This window comes from Sphaerodactylus townsendi, linkage group LG05 (assembly GCF_021028975.2).
Source record: "Sphaerodactylus townsendi isolate TG3544 linkage group LG05, MPM_Stown_v2.3, whole genome shotgun sequence".
Classification (NCBI taxonomy): Eukaryota; Metazoa; Chordata; class Lepidosauria; order Squamata; family Sphaerodactylidae; genus Sphaerodactylus; species Sphaerodactylus townsendi.
Window position 1 is genome coordinate 52137617 of NC_059429.1, and position 25541 is coordinate 52163157.

General features: G+C 43.0%; 1 protein-coding gene and 1 long non-coding RNA gene across 5 annotated transcripts in view; one reads left to right on the forward strand and one right to left on the reverse strand.

Moving 5' to 3' along the window:
- The window catches only part of ADGRL4 (adhesion G protein-coupled receptor L4), a 124265-nt gene that overhangs the window by 38377 nt on the left and 60347 nt on the right, over positions 1-25541 (forward strand). For all 4 annotated transcript variants that reach the window (XM_048498716.1, XM_048498719.1, XM_048498718.1 and 1 more), the window contains exon 3: positions 16873-17025. In XM_048498716.1, coding sequence (XP_048354673.1) covers positions 16873-17025 — 153 coding nt within the window. The remainder of the gene's footprint in view (positions 1-16872; positions 17026-25541) is intronic.
- Positions 16525-25541, reverse strand: part of LOC125433830 — a 38793-nt gene continuing 29776 nt past the window's right edge. Inside the window, exons 2-3 of the long non-coding RNA XR_007244674.1 lie at positions 20862-20965; positions 16525-17196 (exon numbers count right to left, since the gene is read on the reverse strand). This is a non-coding gene — a long non-coding RNA (uncharacterized LOC125433830). The remainder of the gene's footprint in view (positions 17197-20861; positions 20966-25541) is intronic.

Consider the following 25541-nt stretch of genomic DNA (forward strand, 5'->3'; position numbering starts at 1 on the left):
CTCGCGAGCAAACAGCTAGGCAAGAGGCACTTTATTTGCCTCTGTTTTCATTTTCTTTTTAAATTCGCAGCGTACATCTATGTAGCTACTCAGGTGCAGAAGGTCATATTGTGGGTTGTGGGTGCTCATTTGTGCATGCTTGCATAACTACGCATTGGTGGGAAGTAAATTAAAAAATGACGTGTCTCTGTGCGAAGGCGTGACAGCAACCTGCATTGTTTCCAGGGCATCCAATCACTGCCTGCAGGGATGCATGTGAATGTGAAACAGGAAAACGGGTTACTTTATCAAAACTGCAATCCATTATACATTTGCTGCATGAAAGGGGCCTAAGTCTCACTATGGCCCTCAACAGCTATTTTATCTCTATAATGAATATAATTATAATTTATAGATTATATGTATTGTCGAAGGCTTTCACGGCCGGAATCACTTGGGTGCTGTGTGGTTTCCGGGCTGTATGGCTGTGTTCTAGCAGCATTCTCTCCTGACGTTTCGGCTGCATCTGTGGCTGGCATCTTCAGAGGATCTGATGTTGGGAAAGCAAGTGGAGTATATATACCTTTTATTTTTTATTTATTTATATATTCGGTTTATAAACCGCCCTCCCCCTAAGGGCTCAGGGCGGTGAACAACATAAGTAGAGCACAATATAGCAATTCAGGTTAAAATTCAATAAGTTAAATAATACGGCTCTAAAGGATAAAATATAAACCTTCCCCATTAAAATGCAGCATTAAAATTAGTATTAGTACATGATGGCATCCACTGTTAACTCCTCAACCCCAAGGGTGGTAGGATTCAATGATGTTATCAGAGGAGGGGGAACAAAAAGGAGGGAGGGGGCCCTCATCAACGGCTGGTCTCCCAAGGCCAGTCCGCGAACAGTTCAGTCTTACAGGCCCTCGCGAACTCAGCAAGGTCAGGGCCGGACAAATGATGGTAGAGCGTTCCACCAGGCGGGGCCAGAGCTGTGAAGGCTCTGGCCCTGGTAGAAACCAGCACCCGTATCATTGAGCAAGGGATCACCAGTAAATTGGCCTCTGCTGGCGCAGAGGCGGTTTTGGAACATATGGGGAGTAGGCAGGTCCCGCGAATCACGAGGAGGTCCCAGGCAGCGAGGCATAAGGTTAACACCGCGCAACAGAAAGTGATTCGGTATTCAACTGGTAACCAGTGCGAAGGCTGAGCACAGGTGTAATGTGTTCTCGCATGGCACTTCCTGTAAGCATACAGGCAGCTGCATTCTGGACCATTTTAATCTCCGAATCCAAAGCATGAGGCCAGCGTGGCGAGTTGCACTAGTCTAACCTGGCGGTGCCCGTTGCATGGACCACAGTGGCACGGTCAGCTTGAAGGGGCCAGCCATCGGCCTGGCGAAGATGGTAAAATGCGACCGGGTTATATGGGCCACCTGGTCTCCATTGAAAGAGCGAATCCAGGTGGACCCCCGGAGGTCGCGGACAGGGGACTGGTGCCAATACAGTCCCCTCCCGCACACCGGCGGCTGGAAATCCCCCCCTCCCCTCGACCCAGCCAAAGGGTCTCGATGCTGCTGGATTCAGTTTCAACCTGCTCTGTTTCAACCAACCAGCCACGGCCTCTAAACAATGCTGGAGAGCTGCAGAGGCGTTGGCATCCCCTCTCCATCAACAGAATGAACTTCAAATTATTGTCGGCATACTGATGACCGTCAGCTAAACTCCTTTCCAACTGAGCAAGGGGTCGATATAGATGTTAAATAATACTGGGGACAACAGGCTCTGAGGTACACCTGGCTGAAGTGGTACTCCGGGGAAGCTTGGTCCCCACACCACACTTGCTGAGTCTGGTCCCGGAGGAACGAGGGCAATCCATTTAACGACAGTGCCCCGTACTCGAAGCGGCTAGGCGGTGGGTCAAAAGGCGTGGATCGCATCACATCAAGCGCTGCAGTCAGATCCAATAAGACCAACAGCCCGATCCGCCTGTTGGTCAAGTTGTAAGCGGAGCTGATCTGTGAGCGGCGGCGAGAACAGTCGCGCCCCATGCCTTACGGAAACCGGACTGAAAGGGATCAAAAGCCGATGTGTCCTCCAGGAAGCCCCGAAGCTGCTCCAACACCACTCTCTCAATTACCTTCCCCAGAAACGAAAGATTCGAGACAGGCGGTAATTGGCCAGATCCACCGGATCTAACGATGGTCTTTTCAAGAGTGGGCGGACCACTGCCTCCTTCAACCCACCAGGAAAAACTCCTTGCTCAAGGGAGTTATTGATGATACTCAACAGGTGGGTCGTAACTCCGCCTGGCACGCTTTAATAAGCCAGGAGGGGCACGGATCCAGAGGACAGGTAGTAGGTCTAACAGCAGCTAGGACAGGTAGTAGGTCTAACAGCAGCTAACAGCAGCTGTCAACAGCTAACTTCGAGCAGGAGAACTGGGTCAAACACGGGCAGAAGACGGCAGGGTGCCTCCAGTTAGCATATTGTCTCCTAAGGTGGCAGGGAGGTCCTGGCGGGCGACATGACTTTATCTGCAAAAAAGCTCATAAATGCCTCTACAGCTAAGAGCCAATTGACAATTTGTAGACCCCTCAGACAGTGAGGTCAAGGAGCCGAATATCTGAACAATTGTGCTGGTAGAGCTAGCAGGCGAGGGAGGAGGAGAAAACACTCTTTCGCCTTCGCCGTCGCCATCTCATAGGCCTTCATAAACGTCTATAAGATGTTCGTGTTGCTTGCCGTCGAGCTTTCCTCCACACTCGCTCTTCAAGTCGTCTAAGTTCCCGCTTCATCACGGTAGCTCCTCAGTATACCAGAGGAGCCAGCGGCGGTAGAGGCCGGCTAACTTCCTTGATGGCATCGGAAAGGCGGGAATTCCAGTCTTCCACTTGCTCATCGAGGGTGCCGGTGGGTTCAGAGTTCCGCAGAGCATTCAGGAATCCAACAGGATCCATAAGTCTCCGCGGGCGGGCAAAAATCCGCCCGTCGCCTAGACAGGGTTGTTGCGGCACGTCCACCCGAACCTTCAGGGCATAATGGTCAGACCATGGCACTCTGTCAATAGAGGACATGACCATATTAACCCCTGACCCGAAAACCAAGTCCAGTGTGTGTCCAGCCTCGTGGGTGGGGCCAGAGTTAACTAAGGAGAGGCCCAGTGCTGCCGTGGATAACACCAGGTCTGCAGCCACCGCACTTGAGGCGGCATCGACATGGACATTGAAGTCCCCCAGAACAATAAGCCTGGGGAACCGCAACGCCCAGTCCACCACCACCTCCAGCAGCCACGGCAGGCTATCTCCCGGTGCGCTAGGCGACCGGTACACCAGGAGAACAGCCAACCTCTCTGGGCCAACCACTCCCAGGCCAACACACTCCAAACCATCTATCTCGGGACTGGGGCTGCCCTAAAGGGATGGCATTATGGATGAACATTGCCACGCCTCCCGGCCCGTGTTAAGTGATGGTTGAGTGCGCGAGAAAACCTGGGGGTGAGACCTGCGCCCTAAGGCCTCGGTCTCCCCTTCCACGCACGGATACCGATTGATACAAGCCAGGTCCATCTCCAGGTCCCCGAGAAAATCCCGGAGAACTGTGGTCTTATTATTTATGGACCTGACATTGCACAGCACCAATGACGAAGCGGAGTCTCTCTGAACCCTACCACCTACGTTCCTCGGGATAGGACGGAGGTCAGGAGGTGAGCGAGCATTTCTCTTTCTCGCCCACCTCCTCTCATATGGCCGCCGCCTACCGTATTTACCCCGTCCCATCAACACTGGGATCCCTGAGCCCCTAAGTGGGGCCCCCATTTCCTATAGTCCTCTCCCCACCTATCACCCTGGCGAAAACTCTCCACTGCAGTGGACTCGTATTCGCCGTTAACACCCCGTTAGTATCCAACTAACTAAATACAATTCTAATTTGGCTTCGCAACATTACCCAATCTATGAACTAACTAAATACTCTCTGACTATGGCAAGTAAGTACACATAGTTATGTGAATATAGTCATGTAGTCCCATCAAAGAGTCCCAACCCAGGGCTCACACCACCTGGGAAGAACTCTTTGGATCAAGCTTAGGGTCAATGAAATCTGAAAAAAAGGGACGGCGGCAGGGGTGGGTCGACAGTGCAGCTGCAGGAGAATCACTGCCACTGGCCCTCGAGTTACAACTATACTGCCTGTTGGAGTGTCCAGGGTGGGTGGGGAAACCTTGTCTGTGAGTAACAAAGGCAGCAACCAGGTCAATAGTTGAGGGCATCTGAATAGAAGTATGAGTAACAATGAAGACTATAGCCTGGGAGTAACCCTGTAGATAGCAAGGTCACTGGTGGGAGCATCTGAATAGAAGTATCCTGGCCTTTGTTTCTTTTGTCTATGGTCATCCTGTGTTTGTGTGGAGCTGGCTTGACACAGTCTTGACCCTCGTATTTTTCAACACTGGCAGCCAAGTTCTGTTCATTTTCATAGTTTCTTCCTTCCTGTTAAAATTGTCCATGTGCTTATGGATTTCAATGGCTTCTCTGTGTAGTCTGACGTAGTGGCTTTCAGAGTGGTCCAGAATTTCTGTTTTTTCAAATAATATTCTATGTCCAGGTTGGTTTATCATGTGTTCTGCTATTGCTGATTTTTCTGGCTGAAATAGTCTGCAGTGCCTTTCGTGTTCTTTGATACGTGTCTGTGCGCTGCGTTTGGTGGTTCCTATGTAGACTTGTCCACAGCTGCATGGTATGCGATAGACTCCTGCAGTAGCTAAAGGATCCCTCTTATCCTTTGCTGAACGTAGCATCTGTTGAATTTTCTTAGTGGGTCTGTAGATTGTTTGTAGGTTGTTCTTCTTCATCAGTTTTCCTATGTGATCAGTGGTTCCCAAAACACAGGATGACCATAGACAAAAGAAACAAAGGCCAGGATACTTCTATTCAGATGCTCCCACCAGTGACCTTGCTATCTACAGGGTTACTCCCAGGCTATAGTCTTCATTGTTACTCATACTTCTATTCAGATGCCCTCAACTATTGACCTGGTTGCCGCCTTTGTTACTCACAGACAAGGTTTCCCCACCCACCCTGGACACTCCAACAGGTATATATACTCCACTTGCTTTCCCAACATCAGATCCTCTGAAGATGCCAGCCACAGATGCAGGCGAAACGTCAGGAGAGAATGCTGCTAGAACACGGCCATACAGCCCGGAAACCACACAGCACCCAAGTTATAAATTATAATTTATCTCTTGCCATGATAATCTGCAGAAAATAATAATTTTAACCTGCCATACAGGGGTGTTGTACAATCAGTTAAGTAACAGCCATGAAGTGTGTGAATGTATAACAAAGTATAACCATTACTATCATCTTCTGAAGGATACAATTTAGGTATGCCACATAGCCATCATATATCCCAATAGCCATCATCTGGTTTTGTTTTGAAATGAAGGGTTTTCCTTGCACTGGTGTTAAGCTATGTATACCTGATCTTTTGAGCTGTTACCTCAACAAAACAACTCATAGGATGAATTTTATTATTAAGGGTGCAGATATTCATTTATTTATTTATTTGATTTCTAGGCTGCCCTTCCCCTGTTGGGCTCAGGGTGGATTCCAACAAACCAATTCACAACATTCAATAATCAAGTACAAAACAACAACAACCCATAGTGCCCTAAGTATATATCAATTAAGGATTGAATTAACATTTTAAAACAAAGGACCTCAACAATAACAAAGAAAAAGAGGGAAGGGGGGAGAAGGCATGCCAGTCAGACAGATACCATTACCTCCTTCATCCAGCTTCATCATACAGGCCCTGCCAGAGGCAGAGCAAGGGAAATCTGCGCTCAGGGCACGCGCACACCCTGCGCCCCTGCCATGGCACCTCCTGCCCCTGCTCTGTCCCGGAATGCCCTGGAGCTCCCCCACCACACACCCTCCACAGTCTGGCCACCCTTCCACCGCGGCTCCGCCTGGGGCACCCAGAGGCCTAGGATGTTTTTTGGTATCAATACTAAATTACAGAATTTTGATTGAAAGTTTATCCTTTAAATAATTAGTAGAAGAGCATGGAGATGTGGTGGCAATGATACAAGGAGAAGAGATTAAGGTTTACTCTGCAGGCATGGAAAGCAATTGGTGGACAACCTTTAGCTGTTTCATAGCAACTTGAACTACCCACTGAGCAATCAGTTCTCTGCTTGTGATCAGTGAGCAGGATGTGAGCCAAAATGATAGGTGCTTGAGCATCCCCACTTGTTGCATATTTTACATTCATCATTATAAAGTTGTACTTTCACCTTTAGCCAATATTTGTGCTTGCTGTGAAGGTGGCTGAGAGGTAATGGATTAATATTATTCATGCATTATACAGGAATGACATGGCATATGACTATGCTCATTGAATGTGTTCATCTTTGGGTCCTAAATGTCCTTTTTCTTCTACTCTTAATGAAAATGTAAGAAAAATATTTGACAGTCTTTGAACAAAACATAATCATTATACTCTATTTTGATTGCAACTAGTCAATTTCAAACCCTGAGACTTATACAATGGCAATGTTATGATCTATGTGGTCAAATAATATCTGAAATTTCATTAGGACTGAACAAAAACTCTAGACCAATCAGTCATTTTCCAAGGTTTTTGCACACTTTGGAAGTTCTGATATATCCATAAATTTTTCACTGCTCACAACAAGCTGATCATGGAGACAGCCCAGACTTATGAAGAATAAAGTACACATTTAAAAGAATTAGGTAAATTCACCTTACTAGGTTTCTCACTTGAGGAGTTTGCAATGAAGGATCCCCAACAAATATATAGCCTAACTAAAACAAGACTATTTAATCAGGAGTATCAATATTTAATCAGCCATGCAACAACAACATGCTCCCCATTGCACCTTGGTATTAATTTGGATGCAGGCAAGATGGCCAACTACCTATCACAAATCCCAGATGCTAAACAATGCTGGATATTGACCTGAGCCAGATGTAATGTCTTTTCCCCTGCCCTTTTGCAAGGCCGGATTCAGAAGCTGCCTCTATCACATAGAGTTTGCCCATTTTGTCCCACTATTGTGGAAACTTTGGAGCACATTTTATGTCATTGCCCTAAATATAACCCACTGAGGGAAGCCCTACTATTACTGATTATGGGTAAATTTCCTCCCAAACTATGTATGGTTAAATTACTGATTAGTAATGACCCTCCCACTCTAGGGAAAATAGCCCACTACTTGTTGCAGGTCATGTCCTTAAGAGAAATATAATATTACAGATTACATTTTCTCTTCTTGAAATGCAGTATGACATAAACATGTCTCCCAAAAGTCACTGAATTCGAATTCAAAACAATCTTCAAATAAATATAAAACCATATCTAATTGTGGAATATTTTCCATCTTTGGTACCTCTGTTACATTCCAGAATGTGGATTTAAGGAGTTCACTGTTATTCATCGCAATTTTTATATCAAAATGCAATTATTCTGTATTATTAATTATTATATATTACCTGAGATCATGGGGAAGGTTTTGGTAAACATGCTGAGACCAGGGATCTGCAACAAATATGTTAAATTCAGATTTTAATCTTAACTGAATTATACCTTGAATCAGAATTCTTTTGTATTATTAAAAAAATTGTTTTATAACCGAACTGCTAAATTTTTAATTCACATTACCTGCTTATATAAATGATCTGTAACACTGGTATGTATAACTATTCATAGACAGCAAGTATAGCTTTTTTCAAATTCAGTATTCGTGTTTATTCACACCTCACCATGTTATGCCAATAAAGGTTTATTGTATTGTATTGTATTGTATTGTATTGTATTGTATTGTATTGTATTGTATTGTATTGTATTAATAGAATTAAAGGCATAGATTTGGCCTGTTGGGCTTCTTATAACTTGAATTTCCTATGAATAAGAGTAGATAAAAAGTATTGTGCATGGTGAACATGTTAAGTTTGGTCTTTCTGGAGAACTGTAGCAAGGCTGTAGTTAACCTTATACCTTGTAGGAATGGAGTGCAAGGCTCCACAGGTGAGAGCACGGCTGGGAGCTGCACACTGCCCAGCTAATGAGTCTGATATATAAACGAACTCCGCTATCATGAAGCTCCGCTATCATGAAACTCTCACTATAGCAGCTACCTGCTGTCCTTGAGTAACCCACATTAATGCACATGGTTAAAATACCAGATTGCTTTAGAGCCAAAGAGGATTTTGAGCTCCTAGCTCAGATATCCTAGGGCCTTTTTCATTTACTTTACATAGTTTGTAGAAGGGAACATTTAAATAGATCTTTTCATTGGCAGAATGTACTAGGTCCTGCCTGAGAATATGCAGCAATAGCACAGGTTTCAATGGATAAGTTATAAAAAGATTGATAAGTATCCTGAAGCATCTGAAGGAGCTTATCCAACCTAGCTGTTTATAGCTAACCAGCCATGGAGATTGGTGAGGGTGCTTAGGGACTGGACAGCATGATTTTAACTCTAATGTTCATAATGGAGGGAGTGATGAAGTTCAGTATTGCTCAGCAGAGCTTTGTGTACAGGCTAGGAAAAATAAAGCATAGCAACCCTGCCCTGCTGTTGTAGAAACTGAGTCAGGATAGGGTAGCTCAAATGACTGTCCATTCAGTAAGTTAACCAGCACTAAAGGGGTAAGATGATTTAATTGTAAAAGTTGATAGATAAATCCAAGTCTAACAACCCCATCCAATGGGGGGTCAAATCTACCTGAGGGATCAGTGTGCCACTGTGCTGGCAGATTTGCCCTCCCCAGGGCACTTGCCATGGTGGAAGGTTGAATCCACCAGTGGGCAGCTGCCACAACCCTCCCCAGCAGTAAGATGTGGCACCAGCATTCCCATGCTCCTGCAGCCACTGAGTCTGGCAGCCCAGACTCAGGGCTTATGCCACTGAAAAAGTGCTGTAAGTCCATTATGCCCAATGGGGGCTTTTCTGTGGCAGAGAGGCTTTTTAACATTTCAAGTCTTCCCATGCCACCAGGAAGCCTCCATGGGAGCAGCAGCCCGAAGTAGTCACAGTGCAGCGGACTGGTGACCAGTCCCTTGGATGGGGCTATAAATCATGGATTCTAGTCAGACATCTCCATTTTAGAGTCTGGGGTTAATTATATACTATTATTTAATTTTAATATAATAGCTGCCAGTTCTTTAGCAATTCAACCCTCACCCAGAGGCCTAGGATGTTGTAATATATCAGCATCCCTGTTGTTGCTGTTGCTGTTATATTTATATTCTGCCCCTGCCCTTTTGGGCTTAGGGTGGCTCACATCATATTAATACTATATAAAACATTTAAAACAATAAAAACAGTAAACAACAATAATAAATACTCATTAGAATAATCATAAGTTGGCAATCGTACTAAGCTTCTTTGATCCCAATTACAGGGTACATTTGCAAGGGATGAAAAGTTATTTCCAAAACAGCTATTAAAATGACACAACTCTGAAATAATGATTTCAAATATAAACAAAACTATAATTCCGTGAACCTGAATTCCCTTGAAGTTTTGAACTATTCATTATGTCCTACTATTTAAAGCAAAGAACCCTAACTTAGTACACATGAGCACTGTGGGTCCCACTCAGTTCTTTTTAGACAGTGGGTGGGGTTAGGTGGGGGTTTTACCCAGACAAACTGTTGGAGATCTAATTAGCTGTTTTATAGTTGGCTCTGCTCCTGAATTTTGTTGTTACATCTACCACTCTGTGTTGAAATTCCAAAGGTGCACACAGGCTCAAAAAAGTTGGGGATCCATGGAGACTTAATGGCAATTTTGAGAATTCACACAAAAATATCTGCTTTTATAATCCAATGAAGAATTACAGCTGTTAGACAAATGCACTTGCTATAAACAGTGCCAAAGGCAGTGGAATTCCATTACTCCCACTGAACATGAATGTACCATTATATTTGTTGGTTGGAATCACTTCCCCATGCAGAGGCTGGTTCTGCACAGCATATGTATAATGGGTTGCAATCATTATAAAGGAACCCATTTTCCTTTCCCCCCATTCACATGTGTGCCCTTTACCCATTCAGGCACCAACTGGAGCCCATGGAAACAATCCCAGTTGCTTTCACTCCTTCACATGGAGATGCTTCTCTTTTTTAAAAAAAATTATTGCAACACATGCATAGGTGTGCAGGCATACAGAAATTACCCCCCGCAGCCATGCCAATTGTCCTACAATTCAATTGACTGTACCTGCTAGCTGCACATGTGCAACACATAAAAGTTAAAAAAGGAAAAGGGGCCTACCTGCAATCGCCAGGCAATAATTAACATGTTTCTGCAGATTGGTCATACTTGCTGCCACGGGGAGAAAATGTGCTTGGGGGACTTTATACACTGGTGGATGCTCAGAAAATCTTTCCCCAATATGCTGGGCAACCTTGCACAGAATGGGAGGTGGGTGAATTCTCCCTGACAGTGGACAGAACTTAAAGTGAACGGAGGGAAGAGAGAGAAATAAAGCATCTCCTGTCTGTTGTGTTTGCGTGGGAGCACCTCCAACCTGGGATTGTGCAAAAAGATCACTAGTTTAGCAATTTTTGAAAATTCTGGGTTGAGGGGAATAAAACGGACCAATCTCATTTTGGGAATGGGACCTGTTCAAAGTCCCCCCCACACACATACAAATGGTTAATATACCATCCTACACCCATTATATTTGGCCTGTGCGGAATCCGCCAGAGGGACACTGATGGAAACTCAAAATAATACTAGCAATAATGAATGGAACAAATATGAGTATCACCTTACTATTAGAAGGCCAAAGTATTTTTCTCCATTGGCCAAAAAAGTCTACATTGTATAGTTTTGAAAAAACTTTTTGTTCTTTTATATCTTTCTCTCTTTTTTTTTCAAATTCCCAGTGCGTTCCTAAAATGACTGTTTTGCACTGTTCGAAGTGTACCTTTGCCAGAGGTTGTTTGGTTGTGCATAATTAAGTTAGGCAGTAAGGTATCCATGGAATCTATGCCTGGCTGCTTTCAAAAGTATTCTATTTTGACCAAGATTTAAAAAAAACAAGTTTGTTTATGATAGTTGTAAAATTTCTAATCTATAAAGCCTGCAGTTGTCACTTCCTTCAAACCATATAATATTCAATATATTTATGAATTATAATAAAAAGTTGAAAAATAAACCCTTGGGTCTCAGAATTGACTTTTTTATTTTGGTTGAGTGCTTTCATTTTTAAAAAATCAGTGCTGTTGATTAATATGTTTGGTATATTTTACAAGAAATCAGGAGAAATAATTCATCCAAAGTATTCAATGCCTTCATAAGTGTCAAGTGATTGGGCTTGCCAAATTTAGTTGTCTACCCACACTTTAGTAAATATCTTATTTTTCTTGAGTCTAGTTGGATGGGAGGCCTGGCTGCTACTGATGTTGAACTTAAACAAAAGGAATAAAGAACTTAGTCTTACTTTTATTCCATACATACCATATATACTCAAGTATAAGCCAACCCGAATATAAGCCAAGGCACCTAATTTTACCACAAAAAACTGTGAAACTTATTGACTCGAGTATAAGCCTTTGAACTTGCCTCAGTAGCAGCTAAAAACAAAAAATTTGGGAGCAAGATGAGATAGAGTTGCTTAACAAAGTTTGCTTTAGGGATGAGCAGCTTTCCAGCACTCTAGGAACACAAATGAATCACTGTTTTCCTCCAAATATGGAATAATTCTGGGATTCTTAGCCATGCCAACCTAAACTTTGCTCCGAAGAAAGTCTTTGTCTTCAGCAACATCAGTAATTGGCAGTAAACTACTGTATGAAGAATTGTATTCATCTAGAGTGCAACGCACCAATAACCCTTAGGAGAGAAATCCCTTGGTTTCTTTTCACACACACACACACACACACACACACACACACACACCCTAGTTGTAATGCTATGCAGGCTGTCCTTACAGCTTGTTTTTATGGCTCTCTTGTGAGTTAGAAAAAAAGCAGCAACGTGCTTACCAGATCCCCACAGCAGCCCCAGCTCCAGCCGCCATCTTGGAATTACCAGTATATACTTGAGTATAAGCCGAGGGGGGAGGCTTTTTCAGCATAAAAAATGTGCTCAAAAAGTCGACTTATACTCGAGTATATACGGTACATAGATCTTGAGTGTCATTCAAAATAATTAACTTGATTTACTTTTCTTCTGTAACTGATTTCATTTATGTCTAGGTATAAATTTTGAAATATAAGATCAATGGAGAGCACAATTAGGAAAACTGTTTATCAATTTTTTTTCTTACACTATCCAGACAGAGCTTAAGCCTAATACTAAAATAAATCAGGATCTCATAAATGTCATGAAATTTCCAGCATTAAGTAAGAAACTAGCTCTCAGAACATGTCTGTTTAAGTTGGTCATTCCTTTAGACTTTCTATGAATGCAACTTAATTCAACATGAATTTTGCTTGTTGGAACAGTGACTAAACACACACACACACATTGGTAAGGTAACAATAAAAGTAACTTGTTTTCTTTTAGAAAATGCAGAAAAAGAACAGCTACACTTGTCTGAAAAGACTTTGTAAACCAAAAAGGTTTCTGCTATATTAAACCTTTACAAGCACCTAGCTGTGTAGAGTACAGCCAACATTATTTATTTATTTTTATTTATTTATTTATTAGATTTAATATACCGCCCTATCCCAACAGGGCTCAGGGCGGTATAGAAAATATCTGACTTTGGTAAGGTAACAATTATGATAAAGTTAATTAGGCAAAACTGTAAAGATTTTAATACTGACCACTGTGTCACTATGGCCCTTTCCGCACGGGCGGTTAATGGCGCCCTAGGACAGCAAAAATGCCATCTCCAGGGAGCCATTCACAAAGGGGGCGCGGCTGCTTTGCAGCCGCGCCACCTTCGCACCACCCGACCGGTGCGAAGCCGCCGTTTTCCAACCTCGCTTGGGGAGCGATGTTTCTGGAAAACGGCGGCTTGGAGCCGCTGCCGTGCGAACGGCAGCGGCTCCAAGGCACCCTCCCCCTCCCCCTTCACTTACCTTGTCTCCGGCCGGCTGGCACGTCGCTGAGGCCTGGGGACACGGCCCCCTGCCCTGTGACACTGGAGCAGTTGCACAGGGTCGGGGGGCATGTCTCCAGGCCTCGGCGACGCGCCGGACGGCCAGAGACATGCCAGGTCGGCCGGGCGACAGCGCTCCGTGGCGCCGTCGTCCCAGCTGTTTCTGGGACCATTCGTGCGAATGGTCCCAGGGGGATTGGGTCGGCGTGGGATGCGCCGACCCAACCCCCAACGACGCCGTGCGGAAACGGCCAAAGTCAGATATTTTATACTACTTGAGAGTTTTCCCCACACCACTTGAAGATTATAAGAAAGCAATGTTTCCCCTCTGCACATATTATATCTGAATTTCAAAAAATAAATGCAGGTTGGAACCTTTGGGTTTGCCTTTTACACAGAAAAAAGAGGAGGAAACTGTAGGAAAAGCATCAGTTGAAAGCAACTAGTATATCTTGATGTTTAGTGTTTTTGCTCATTACATTCAGAATTCCGGTTAATAGTCAATTGCTGTTCTTCAAATATAAAACAGTCATCATTGTGTCTACTACTGCTTTGATAAATCTCTCAAAGTAAACATGTGCTTCTCCATTTCCTGTCCCATGTTGGTTCAGGATCAAAATTGATACTAACATGACAGTAAATGGGAAAAACTTAGCACCCATTAATTTTCCTGTGCACATTAGTGCTCCCATATGCACAAGAAGCTTTGAATAAGCAAGGCAATTAAATTATTAGTGTTGCTAGAAAATGTTCCTGGGGATCAATTTAATCTGCCCCTAGCTGAAAGGCATTTAAAATAGAATCTTATATCAAAAGGTTGCTAGTGACTCTGTGTCAAAAAGTGTTCCTGGAGTTATTTCAACATCAGTTTGAATTTACCATCATAAATTATATGCTTTCATTCACCATTTGGTGAGTGTCTCATATGTGAACTTTTATACAGTCCAGTCTTTGTGATTGACTCTTCATTGGAACCCCCAACAGAGCACAGTTCCCTGATACTGAGAGCCTATCACAAATGGTTGTTAATGTTTAATCTGTGACATTGTTAATGTTTAATCAAAGTTGTTAATGTTTAATCAAAGTATACTCCCTCAAATTTATTTATTCATTAACCTATATATAGGTTTACCTTTCACTATTGATCACAGTGGCTACAGGAAATGTACCAGGAAAACATGGCCTCCAGGTAATAGGTAATTAAAATTAAAAAGACAAAAAGACAGCTATACAACTTTCCCACAAGATAGTATATTTCTTACCATGAACTGCAAAATGTTCACTGAAAATGAACGATATGGGAAATAGATAACACAAGAACCCTCTACACCTTCTTGGTCATGACATTTGGGAGGGGCTGTGTGGCTTAGAAATAGAACATCTGGCATTCAGGGGATCCCAGTTTCAATTCCAAGCATCTCCAGTAGAAAGTGTTATGCTAGTTCAACATTAAAAACGTTTTAAAATGGCAGTGGGGAATAGCTTGGCAGCAAGAGGTAGGCTAGCGGGAGGGGGGGTCTTTAAAACAACTATACCAGAAAATGGCTTGAAATGTTCTACAAAGCATACTAGGAAATCAAAATGAAATTAAATATTTTTATAGGTTTTTGGTAAAAACATTCATACAGTGAGATGTGGAGAAGCTTACACACAGTTACTGAGAGATATAAGCAGGGAGGAAAAATAGGTTTGGATGAAAGGGGCGAAATGGGGACTTATATGTTACCTAGGTTCAGATGAGAGGTTCTTGAAGAAGGCAAGGATTCATATGACCAGCATGTGAATCCAAATGAAGGACGATATTGTGACTCAAAACCAACTGGACACAAGAGAGGTTCAGGCTAGTAAAGAGCGAGCAGGAACGAGCCAGCGAGCTCGCTAGGAGCTAGCTAGCTAGCCAGCTAGTGTTGGGGCTAGAGCCCTAGAGAGAGAGTGTGTGTGAGCGAGTGCACAACATTGTTGTCCATGTGCAACTTGTTGTCCATGCATTCCCTCTTGCCCCCCCTCCATGTTGCCAGCTCCCTCCTTATTCTTACAACACTCATATTGATATATCAATGTATTGGCATAACAGAGTTGGCTTTTGCAAAGAACAGCACAAGCAAGGGCTATTTCTGGCTCCAGCCCACCTCCTGCACTCTGCTTTTGCCCTCCTCGATGATTGTATGGCTTTTAAAAACTTTTTTATACAAGTCTCTTATTTAAAACAAGCCTCTCTCCCATGGCAGCAGTGAGAGTGAGGCTGGTGGGGGGAGGAAGAGTGTCTGTGGGGAAGATGGGAGGAGAGAATATCAGCTTTATAGTACAGGATTACTGAGTGTTATCAGATCTATGCCTTTAAGATGGGAATAATACAGAGAACCAGGAAACAGAGGCTTGTTGAAACTAACTGCAGTGAGGTCTAGGCTGCCTCCTCATGTGTAAACAGAGAAACGTGAGGAGACCACACTTCAGCCCACCACACAGCTAAAAGGCCTGAGGTAAGTGTTCCATGCGTAATGGGTCACAGGTCTTCAATAATGTGTTCTCATCTTCTAATGTGATACATTTTGTGCTATCAATTTAGAGAGCCAACAAACACAAAAGGGGAATTATGAACACTGGATTGATGACACACCAATGCTATCCCCATAAATTGGGTTTCTTTCTAATAAACTTCCATTGAGATGGGGTGCTTAATTTTACTATCATTCTTAAATGGGACTTATACAGCCGTCTAAAGAAGACCAGTCTCGCATCTTCCTTTTCTGATATTAGTGTCACAGCTTAGCAAGACACATTTCAACACAGTCCTTTATGTTCATTCAGATTATTAAATGGAACAACTACAAACGTGCAACTTCACACTGACTTAGGTAGTCTGTTGCTTTCAAACCTTACTTGCCTTATTTTGAATGAATATGTAGGTACATTTGCTGTTCTAATCTAATCTTTAATCTTGTATGATCTTGTCTAACCTTTGTGAAAAGAGCATGAACCCACATCTGTGTTTTTCATCAGAACAAGCTCAATACTGTAACTGTAACAACTGAAAAAAGGTGGATTCTAAACTGACAGGCTTCTATAATTAGCCAATCTTGTCTAAATACTACTCCTGTGCCTCTAAACTATTTCTCACAATTCTACATTTTAAAGACAAAGCCTCTTATTGCTACATAGATGCTGGCTCCTTTGTTACTAACTAACTTACGTGGGACAGCACAGGACTGTTAATTCTATAGTTCTGAATTCATTGCTTATTTATGAGTTATGACTTAATTCATTTTGACTTAATTTGGTTTAATCACATTTTGTTTTTTAATCCTTTATTTAGTTTGAGTTCATATACATGTCAATAATTATTTACAAAACATATGATGATTAATGGATTCATGACACATTGTTTTAAAATGTAATAATGTAACTAAAGCATTAAAATAGAAGTAGAAGTAGAAGAAATTAATCATAACATGAATTTTGAGCATGAAAAAAATCAAGTAAAAATATTAGCCCTTATGAGCCTGCAATCTTTATTACTGACTGTGGAGCAACTATATATATGGAATGAGTATTTGCCATGAGCTCCCCCAAAAAATGGATGCTGCTCTGGGTAAATATGAATCACATTCATTGGTTTTACATGAAGTGACCTTCATACATCACTTTAGTACCATCCATCATTTTAGCAGCCGTAGATACAGGCATGTGTGTGTATCTTTGCTACTATAACAGACCTTGGAATGTGCAAAGGAAATACTTTATTTAGAAGACTTGTGTAATTAAACAGAGGAAGTGCAAATTATCCAATGCTGATTTTTTTACAGATGACAATGAATGTGCAAATGCTACACAACTTTGTGGAGAAAATGCTAACTGTACAAATACAGTGGGAAGTTACTTCTGCATGTGTGCCCCTGGATTCAGATCTAGTAATGGCAATACAACTTTTGTAACTAATGATGGGTCTTCTTGTGAAGGTAAGAGTCCAATGCACCTTCGGTATGTTTTTTTCAACACATTTTCCTGGTTCAACATCATCCCTGTCCAATTTAATTCAGTTTCTGAATACTTGTTGCCCAATCCAGAGCTGTCGGGCAGGCAGAGATGGCAACAATTTCATGTCACCCTGCCCCCTCCAAAGGATTTTCCTGCAGCATGGAAAGCCCAATTAAAAAAAAAAAAAACCTCAAGAAGCTCCCAAGGGGAAAACAGAGATACGCCACAAAAATGATGGTGTATCTGCAAAGCCATCTCTGCCAGCATAAAGGGACTAAACAGGCAGCGGAAACTAAGGCTGGCTCCACCCCTGGGGACGCCCTTGCTATGCCTCTTCTACATCGTTGCAGCTCAGGGCAGCACAAGAGTGCTGACACAGAGCTCGGCATCTCAGGGCCCCTCAGCAGGGTATCCCATAGCCTTGCAGTGGCTGGACGCTGGTGGATTGCCCCTCTGTCACCAGGGTAAGTCTCTCAGGAAAGACAAAGGGCAAATCCACCAGTGTAAGCCTGCATCACCTCCCATGGGGAATTGCCTCCCGCCCCCCTCCAGATTGGGCTGTCCATGACTTTTCTTGATTGTCTTACTTCAACACAGCCACATTAATGTCAGCAGAACTTTAAACTCAGTAATCATTACAACAGATTCAGCATGGATTTTGCTTCCTCATCTATCTTTGTCTGCCTTCCATCTGACGCATAAGTGCTATCTGGCACCTTACTATGATGGACTGTAGTAAACAAAAGGATTCTGGCTTGCCTTTCAGTCTCCGAAAATTATGTTACATTGGAGATCCAACAGCATACTACCCTGCTATGGAAGAAAGAGTTCTAGCAAAGAAGTATTCATGCTCTGGTACATTGCAGAAAGATGTTCATTGCATTGCTTCATAGCAAACATACATTTCTGGTAATAGTTATAGCATCTGGGTCCATTTCCAAGAGATATCCTTTGGAAATGTTGATCTTCCATTCAAATTGCCTACACCACATGTGTCAAACTCACATATAATTATATCTGGCCCTCCTTAACACACACTTAACACCCCATTGTCTGGCCCACAGGCCTCCAGGCCATGGGGGAGGGGCGGTGTCGGACCTGGGGAAGAGCAGTCAGGAAAGGCTGCAGCCAAGGGAACTTCTTGTACCCACCCAAAACAACAGCAGGAGCCTGAAGCTTGCAGCCTGCAGTGAGGGACAAAGGAGGAGGCAACTGGTAAGCACTAAGCAGGCAGGCCAGGTGTGGTGGGGAGTGAGCAGGCAGGCTTCCGCTCTCCAGGGCTGCTCTGGCTCCATTTTGGGCCTGGCTCCCTCTCCCCCAGGTCCCAGCTGCTGCCCTTTGGGGCTTCTCTGGCAGCAAACCTGCTCTGGGGACTGCAGAGAGAATCACACGGGACACTCAGTGTATTTATTAGAGGGGTTCCTTGGCATTTGAAGAGCAGCTCCAACTCAGCTTCTGGGGCTGCAACTTGAGCATCAGCTGCCTCCAGTTTCCCTTTCATTCTGCAGCTTTTTGTTTTTAATCCCGCATTTGCAAAAGGCCAGCCTGGCTGAGCAATTCCCGCCCAGGGAACCATATTTGCATGCAAACTTTGCAATCCCTTGTAAGTAATGCTCACCCCTCCCCAAAGTTGCAGACCCAAAAGGAGAAGGAAAATAATCTCATCTCCTTGCAAGAGAGCTGACCCATTGCAAACACACGCCCCCAACCCTGTAATCCATGCAAAAAAGGGGGGGCGTGAGTTACAGCACTCCAAGCCAAAAGAAGGGCAAGTCCTCCTCTTTCCCTCCACCCAAACTTGCAAACTCCTCGCCTCCAAGTCCGGTGGCATCTCTTTGCGGGCCAAAGTTGGTGTGTGTTTTTTTGCCTGGTGCTTTGCATGAGTTTTTTGCAAGAGCCGCCCCATCTCTAGGTCATGCTTTGGGTAAGGCGGCTGAGTGGAAGGGGCTGATGGGAGGTCCAGATTCAGCTTTGCGCCAGGGGAGTCCTGCTCTGACTTCTATGCATACCTGCAGGGTAGGCTGCCGTGTGGGATGAACAGAAGCTGCTGCTCTCTGTAGGGCAGAGGGGGTTTGCAAGCCTAGTGCTGCTGGCAGCACCAGTCAGGCTGTTGCTGCCATCTCCTCTCTGCCCAACGGATCAGGTGGCTGCCTTCTCTGTGGGGCAGAGTGGGTTTGAATCCCCAGTGCAACCAGCTCACGCAGCACAAGAACCGGCAACACTGGGAAGGCCGCCGCCCCCTCTGCCCAATGGAGCAAGCAGCTGCCCTCCATGGGGAAGAGAGGGCTTGCAAGCTCGGTATTGCCGGCTCACGCAGCGCAAGAGCAGCAGCAGCAGGCACGCCGCCGCCGCTGTCCCCTCTCTGCCCAATGCAGCAGGCAGCTCAGCTGCCTTCTCTGTGGGGCAGAGGGGGGGTTGCATGCCCGGTGTTCCCGGCTTGCGCGGCGCGAGAGCGGCAGCACCAGGCAGGCCGCCACCGCCATCCCCTCTGCCCAACAGAACAGGCAGCTGCCTTCCCCATGTGGCAGAGGGGGGTTGCATACCTGGTGCTGCCGTCCTCTCTGCCCAACGGAGCAGAGCGAACAGCTGCCTTCTCTGGGGGGCAGAGGGGTTTGCATGCCCGGTTTTCCCAGCTCACGCAGCGCAAGAGCAGCAGCACCAGGCAGGCAAGTCCCCTCCCTGCCCAATGGAGCAGGCAGCTGCCTTCTCCATAGGGCAGAGAGGATTTTCAAACCCGGTGTTCCCAGCTCGTGCAGCACAAGAGCAGCAGCTGTCCCCTCTGCCCAACATAGCAGGGAAATAAATGTTTATCAGAGCTGGGCAATAAATGTTTATCCTGTTGGGCCCCTGACCTAAAGTGTGCTTTGAGTTTTGGTCCCCTGTGCAATTGAGTTTGACACCCCTGGCCTACAGAGCATGAGCAGTGTGTAACTCCTCAATGGACTTGCCCACCATGTTGAATTTTACTATTTACTATTTCTATGGATACCTACTTCCTTGCTACTTAGGGGTATTGATGGGTCGATGGAGTGGCCATGTAATACAATGTCCTTGCTTTTTGCTATCTTACTTTGCATAGCTCTTTCCTCATGTGTAGTATAAGCATGACATTAAAAACTGTAGTGAATTAAGAGGCTTGTATTTGCACTGCTATGAGTTTCTTCACTGAATTCAAGAGCTATGGTTCAGAGCTCAAAACACACAATTACCTTAGGGATTCAGAACATTGGTCTATCAAGGTTGATATCATCTAATTTGATTGTCAGTGGCTCTTCAGGTACCAAAGATCACCTGCTAACTGTCCCTTTTAACTATAGCTGCCAGGGATTGAACTTGCAGCCTTCTGCATGCAGAGTAAATACATCTTGTACAATTCTCTGTAAATTCTCTGCTTGAATAGTGTATGTTTAGGATTTATACTGAACAAAAGATTTGCTTTTTAAAAAATCTCCTAACTATTTTATAGGTCTAAGGATTGGCCTTTAAAAGAAATGTAACTATTTTGCTTTTTTTTTTTTTTTAGTCTTCTGGTATTTTTTCTTGTGCTGCTAGGTTGCTCTACAGGGAATGAGAAAACAATCAATAAATCTATTTCATATTTTGGCAAGTATATTACCCCTGGGTTGATTGTATCTTATTCAAGACATATTTCGTATGCTTTACAGTCCTGATAATTTGTTTGCCTTACAGTATTCTCAGTATGAGAGTTATGCTTGCATTTTAGTCTGGGGAGGCATTTGTTTAACATTTCTGCTAGGATGCTTCATACACCCATCAAGCCCTTTATTCAGCTTGATGGGATTTTATTACCACTTACCCCCACAATGAAATATCTTCTTGATGATCTCTAGATTTTGAGAGCCTGCAGTTCATTTTTGATTTTCTGTTTTGACAGTGGTTATAAAGATTAAGTGATAACACCTGTGCAATTGTTTGAAAAAAATAGAATCGTAATCATAAATATAACACAGGCATATAGATTTTTATATACTGAATTGATCAAAAACCAAATGAATATACCATGGTTATTTGTTTATTAATTATTTGATTTACTATACCACCCACCCCCAGAGGGCTCTGGGCAATGTACAGAAATAAAACAATTAAAAATCAGAACCAATTTTAAAAACAATCAATTTAAAATACAAACAACAACAAAAACTAGCAAAAGCAGAAAACCTAGTATTGGTTGGTACCCCAGAAAATCTCAAACCCCCTGGGAGGGGACCAGGCACAGCAGATAATGGCCAATTAAGATGGCATATATAGGGGGTGGCATAAGAGGCAATCAGCCCCCCCCCCAATGTTGATTAAATGTTTCTCCATGAGCCTTTAACCTTATGTCAATAGTACTCTGCTTTATCCACATTTCTGAACAGCTGCATATTTCAATTCACAATGGCCTTCATTTATCCAAAGTTTTGGCAGTTTAAAGAACTGGGAGTAAGTTTACATTGAGATTTCCAGAAGTATTCAGTACTGTAAGAGATTTAAAAGAATTCACGAGATGAACAGTTGAAAGGATAAAATCATGGCATTTTATTACTCAGAGTTATTTCATGACGTTCTTTCCCAATTGCCAGTCTTAGGTATTATGAAGTATTTTAGTGTGTCTTTCTAAAATGCCACATTCAAACTTCATGATAAAACCCTGCGCAAGCATTACTGTGTGTCATGCTCACAACCTATTCCCCCAAAAAGTGAACACAACTGAAAGCTTCCTAGGTCTTTAATAAACCTCCAGGTTTCACTGATGCCAAAATGTAGGAGCCAGGAGAAACCAGAGTTTGTTTCCTCCCCATAAACTTTATACCAGCATTAAGCCATGAACTCCAATTAGGTCAGATGCCAGCATTCAAATATTATATGAAATTGGGAAGTCTTAAATCGCTCTAGGAGAGGATGGAGGACCTCTGAAGAGAAATCAAGGCACTGTTTATCATTTCAGCCCTTGCACTTGTTTTATGTTATGCAATACAGTGTGGTTTACACTAAACAGAGTGGTACTCTAGCAGAAGGATGAGAAGAAACTTCCTGGAATTCTGAAAGTTTGCAGAAACTCCTTCCTGTCCCTCCTCTATTCAAATTTCTATTTGGTCAAAGCAGAATTGATTAGAAACAGACTCTAGAACCCGAAAAAGTTTTGATGGGTTGTTGGATTTCTGGGAGGAATAAGGCAAAAAGGGATTGGGGTGTTGTGGGCCTTCCAAGCTGCATAGCCGTGTTCCAGTAGTATTTTCTCGTGACGTTTTGTTTGCATCTGCGGCTGGAACCGTCAGAGAATCTGATGGTAGTAAAGCAAGTGGAGTATATATACCTGTGGAATGTCCAGGGTAGGAGAAAGACCCATTTGCATAGGTTAACAAGTGTAAAGGGTGTAATCAGCAAGTGTGGTTTGCATGTGTTGAGTGGAATTCACCCATTTTAGCATATGTAAGTAACAATGAAGTTGCATAATCAATTAGCGAGGGCATCTGCATAGTAATTGCCTGGCATTTTAATCCATTTGATTGCTTCCTGCCAGGAGACATCCTGTGTCTGGGTGTCCATGTGCTTGTGGATTTTTTTACTGGCAGGGGGTGACCATAGAACTACTGTCCCTGTGGCTAAGTGTCTGCTCTTAATAATGAAAATATGGGCCAAGTCAGTGTCCTATATATAATCTATTTGGATGCTAACCCTTAAACTATAAGTTATTTTAAAACAAATGCCAACATGAGATTTTACATAGGTAATTAATTTATAGAAGTGTTTCTTTCTGCTTCTGAATAGTATACAAGTTGTAATAAAAAACCAAACTGAACTTTCTCCCCAATGGGGACTCAAAGCAGCTTACAACATTATCCTTTCCTTTGTTATATGCTCACAAACCCTGTGAGGTAAATTAGGCTGAGGCCTTGCTGGCCCAAAGTCATTCCACAAGCTTCTATGGTAGAGTGGGGATCTGAACCCGGGTCTCCCATAGACTAGACTTACACTCTAACCAGGGGTCCTCAATATGGTGCCTGTGGATGCCATGGTCCCCACTAATAACTGTTCTGGTGCCCACCAAATGTTTTAGAAAGTAGGTGGGGTCAGGCAGGGCTTTTGCCAGCAAGGCCTCAGATTGGTCACTGGAAACTTGATTGGCTAGAAAGAAAGAAAGAAAGAAAGAAAGAAAGAAAGAAAGAAAGAAAGAAAGAAAGAAAGAAAGAAAGAAAGAAAGAAAGAAAGAAAGAAAGACATCACACACACACACACACATATATACATATATACATATATACATACATACATACATATATACATACATATATACATATATACATACATACATACATACATACATATATATATATACATACATACATACATATATACACACACACACACATACATATATACATATATACATATATATACATACACACACACACGTGTGTGTGTGTGTGTGTGTGTGTGTGTGTGTGTGTGTGTGTGTGTGTGTAATGACTGTCTGTATATATATAATGACTGTCTGTCTATATATATAGTACCAATTGCTCGAGGAGAGGCCCTTATATATTTCGGAACACTGCCACAACACAAGGATCTTCACTGTGTGACTGAAAGTAAGTTTCAGCAGCTGTGGCTTGCTGTGTGCCTCCTGCAGTAGTCATTATTTGGCAGCCATTTTGTTGATTTGCCCACCACCCTAAGTCGGAATGCCAAAAACACTGGGGATCCCTGCTGTAGCCACAGGCTTCCATATTAAACACACATACATGTGGCTCCTGGGGTGGATTCTGAAATGCATGTGTATCCCCTGGAACTTACGATAAACTCTCAAGAACAAACTGTTTTGGATATAAAAGTTGAAGAAATTGTTTGACTTTTGTATCCTGCTAACAATATTTTCTAAACCAAAGCAGTGCTATCTGATTGGCCTAAATTGGACAATCCAAGCACAAGCAGTCCTTGAATTGTACCCACGGTTTGCTAAATATAAATTTTATGTTAGAAATGACTTATAAATGATTTACATTAGTAATTAACCTCTTTCTTTGAATAGATAATTTTGAAATCTACTGAATTATATATAACTATCTCTGCACAGTGTTTATCATTTTTTAGGGAAAGTGCAGTTACTATTAATTTTTGTATTAATTTTTAATACCCTATTTATAAGTGCTGTTTGAAACCTGACTGAGATGCAGTATGCTATTTTGTCACACACCTTAAAAGGCATTTCTGGCTAGTGCTTTGCCAAAAACCTATTTATTCACTTAATGTACTTAGGACTCAAGTTTCTTTGTGCTGCTGACATGAAGAGAAAAACACATCCAACAATAAAGTTGATCTCTAAAGCTAATCTACGCAATCATTATGCAAACAGATGTTTTTCAATGTTTTCTCATGCTTGACATTTCCATTTTTGAAAGTGAGTTTGAAAATGAGGGACAGCTGCATATTTCAAACATGAGATGAACAATTAATTCACTGTGGTCAACTTAGTTAAGACAGACTCCATTAGTCCTTTGTAATTAGTGTTCCATGGTTTAAATTCAAAGCCAGATTAACTGAAATAGTGCAATAGAATAGGAGTTTAGGTAGCTATGTTTTGATCCAGCATTGTGCTAATGTGAAAGATTGCAGCAAAGGTGCGGAGGATGCTCAGATGCGTAGCGAGGAAAAATGAACCCCCGGGCAAAATCTGAGTTTTGCGCCCCATGTAGGCAACCACCCTCCCCCACCATGACAAAACAACTATTTTTTTGTACCAGGCCATTTCAAAGTCACCATCATATTATAGAACATACCCCAACTCACAAATCTAAACACAGCAATGGTCCATGACACACAGCGGAAATAAAAAAAATTGACGTTTTCAAAATGCTTTCAAAATGTTTTTATTACTACTGTGAAAATATATAAAAATAAAATAAAAGGAGCCAAAAAGGCACTTCCAAATGGCTTTCATTTGTTTTCCTGCATGACACTCCAGGGCGGAAGCAGCATCAGGGCGGAAGCAGCATGCAGAGACTGAGGTAGTAACTTTTCTGGACACAAAAGCCCTTAAGACTTGCAATATAGAAGGGATTTCAACAATTGGTACAAAATCAAGTGAGGGGGAGAGAGATTGCCTAGATGATAAACCCCAAGCAGAAAAGTCAATTTACACAGAGCATCAAAAATGCTGCCAAAAATATTTTAAAAATATGGCCAAAATCCATAGGTTTCAAGAGATTGTTCTAGCAACAAGCCACATGCTCGGTGTCTTTTTTTTTTAGAGCAAACACTTCAGGAACTTAATTCTGTCCTATCTAGTAGCAGGGGGCTACTAGATCCATGGGCAGGGGGGCTTGCTGGCCTGGGAGAAATGGTGTCTGGGGCAACACCTGCTCTTGGTTCCTCCCTGCCCCCCTCTTACCTTAGCCAGCAGCGGTGCTGGGCAGTCTGGTGGGGCCTGTAAGGGTGGGGCTGGGTAGGAATGCCCAGCAGCGGCCTCCACTTGGCCTGGCCGGGCTAGGCCTAGCAG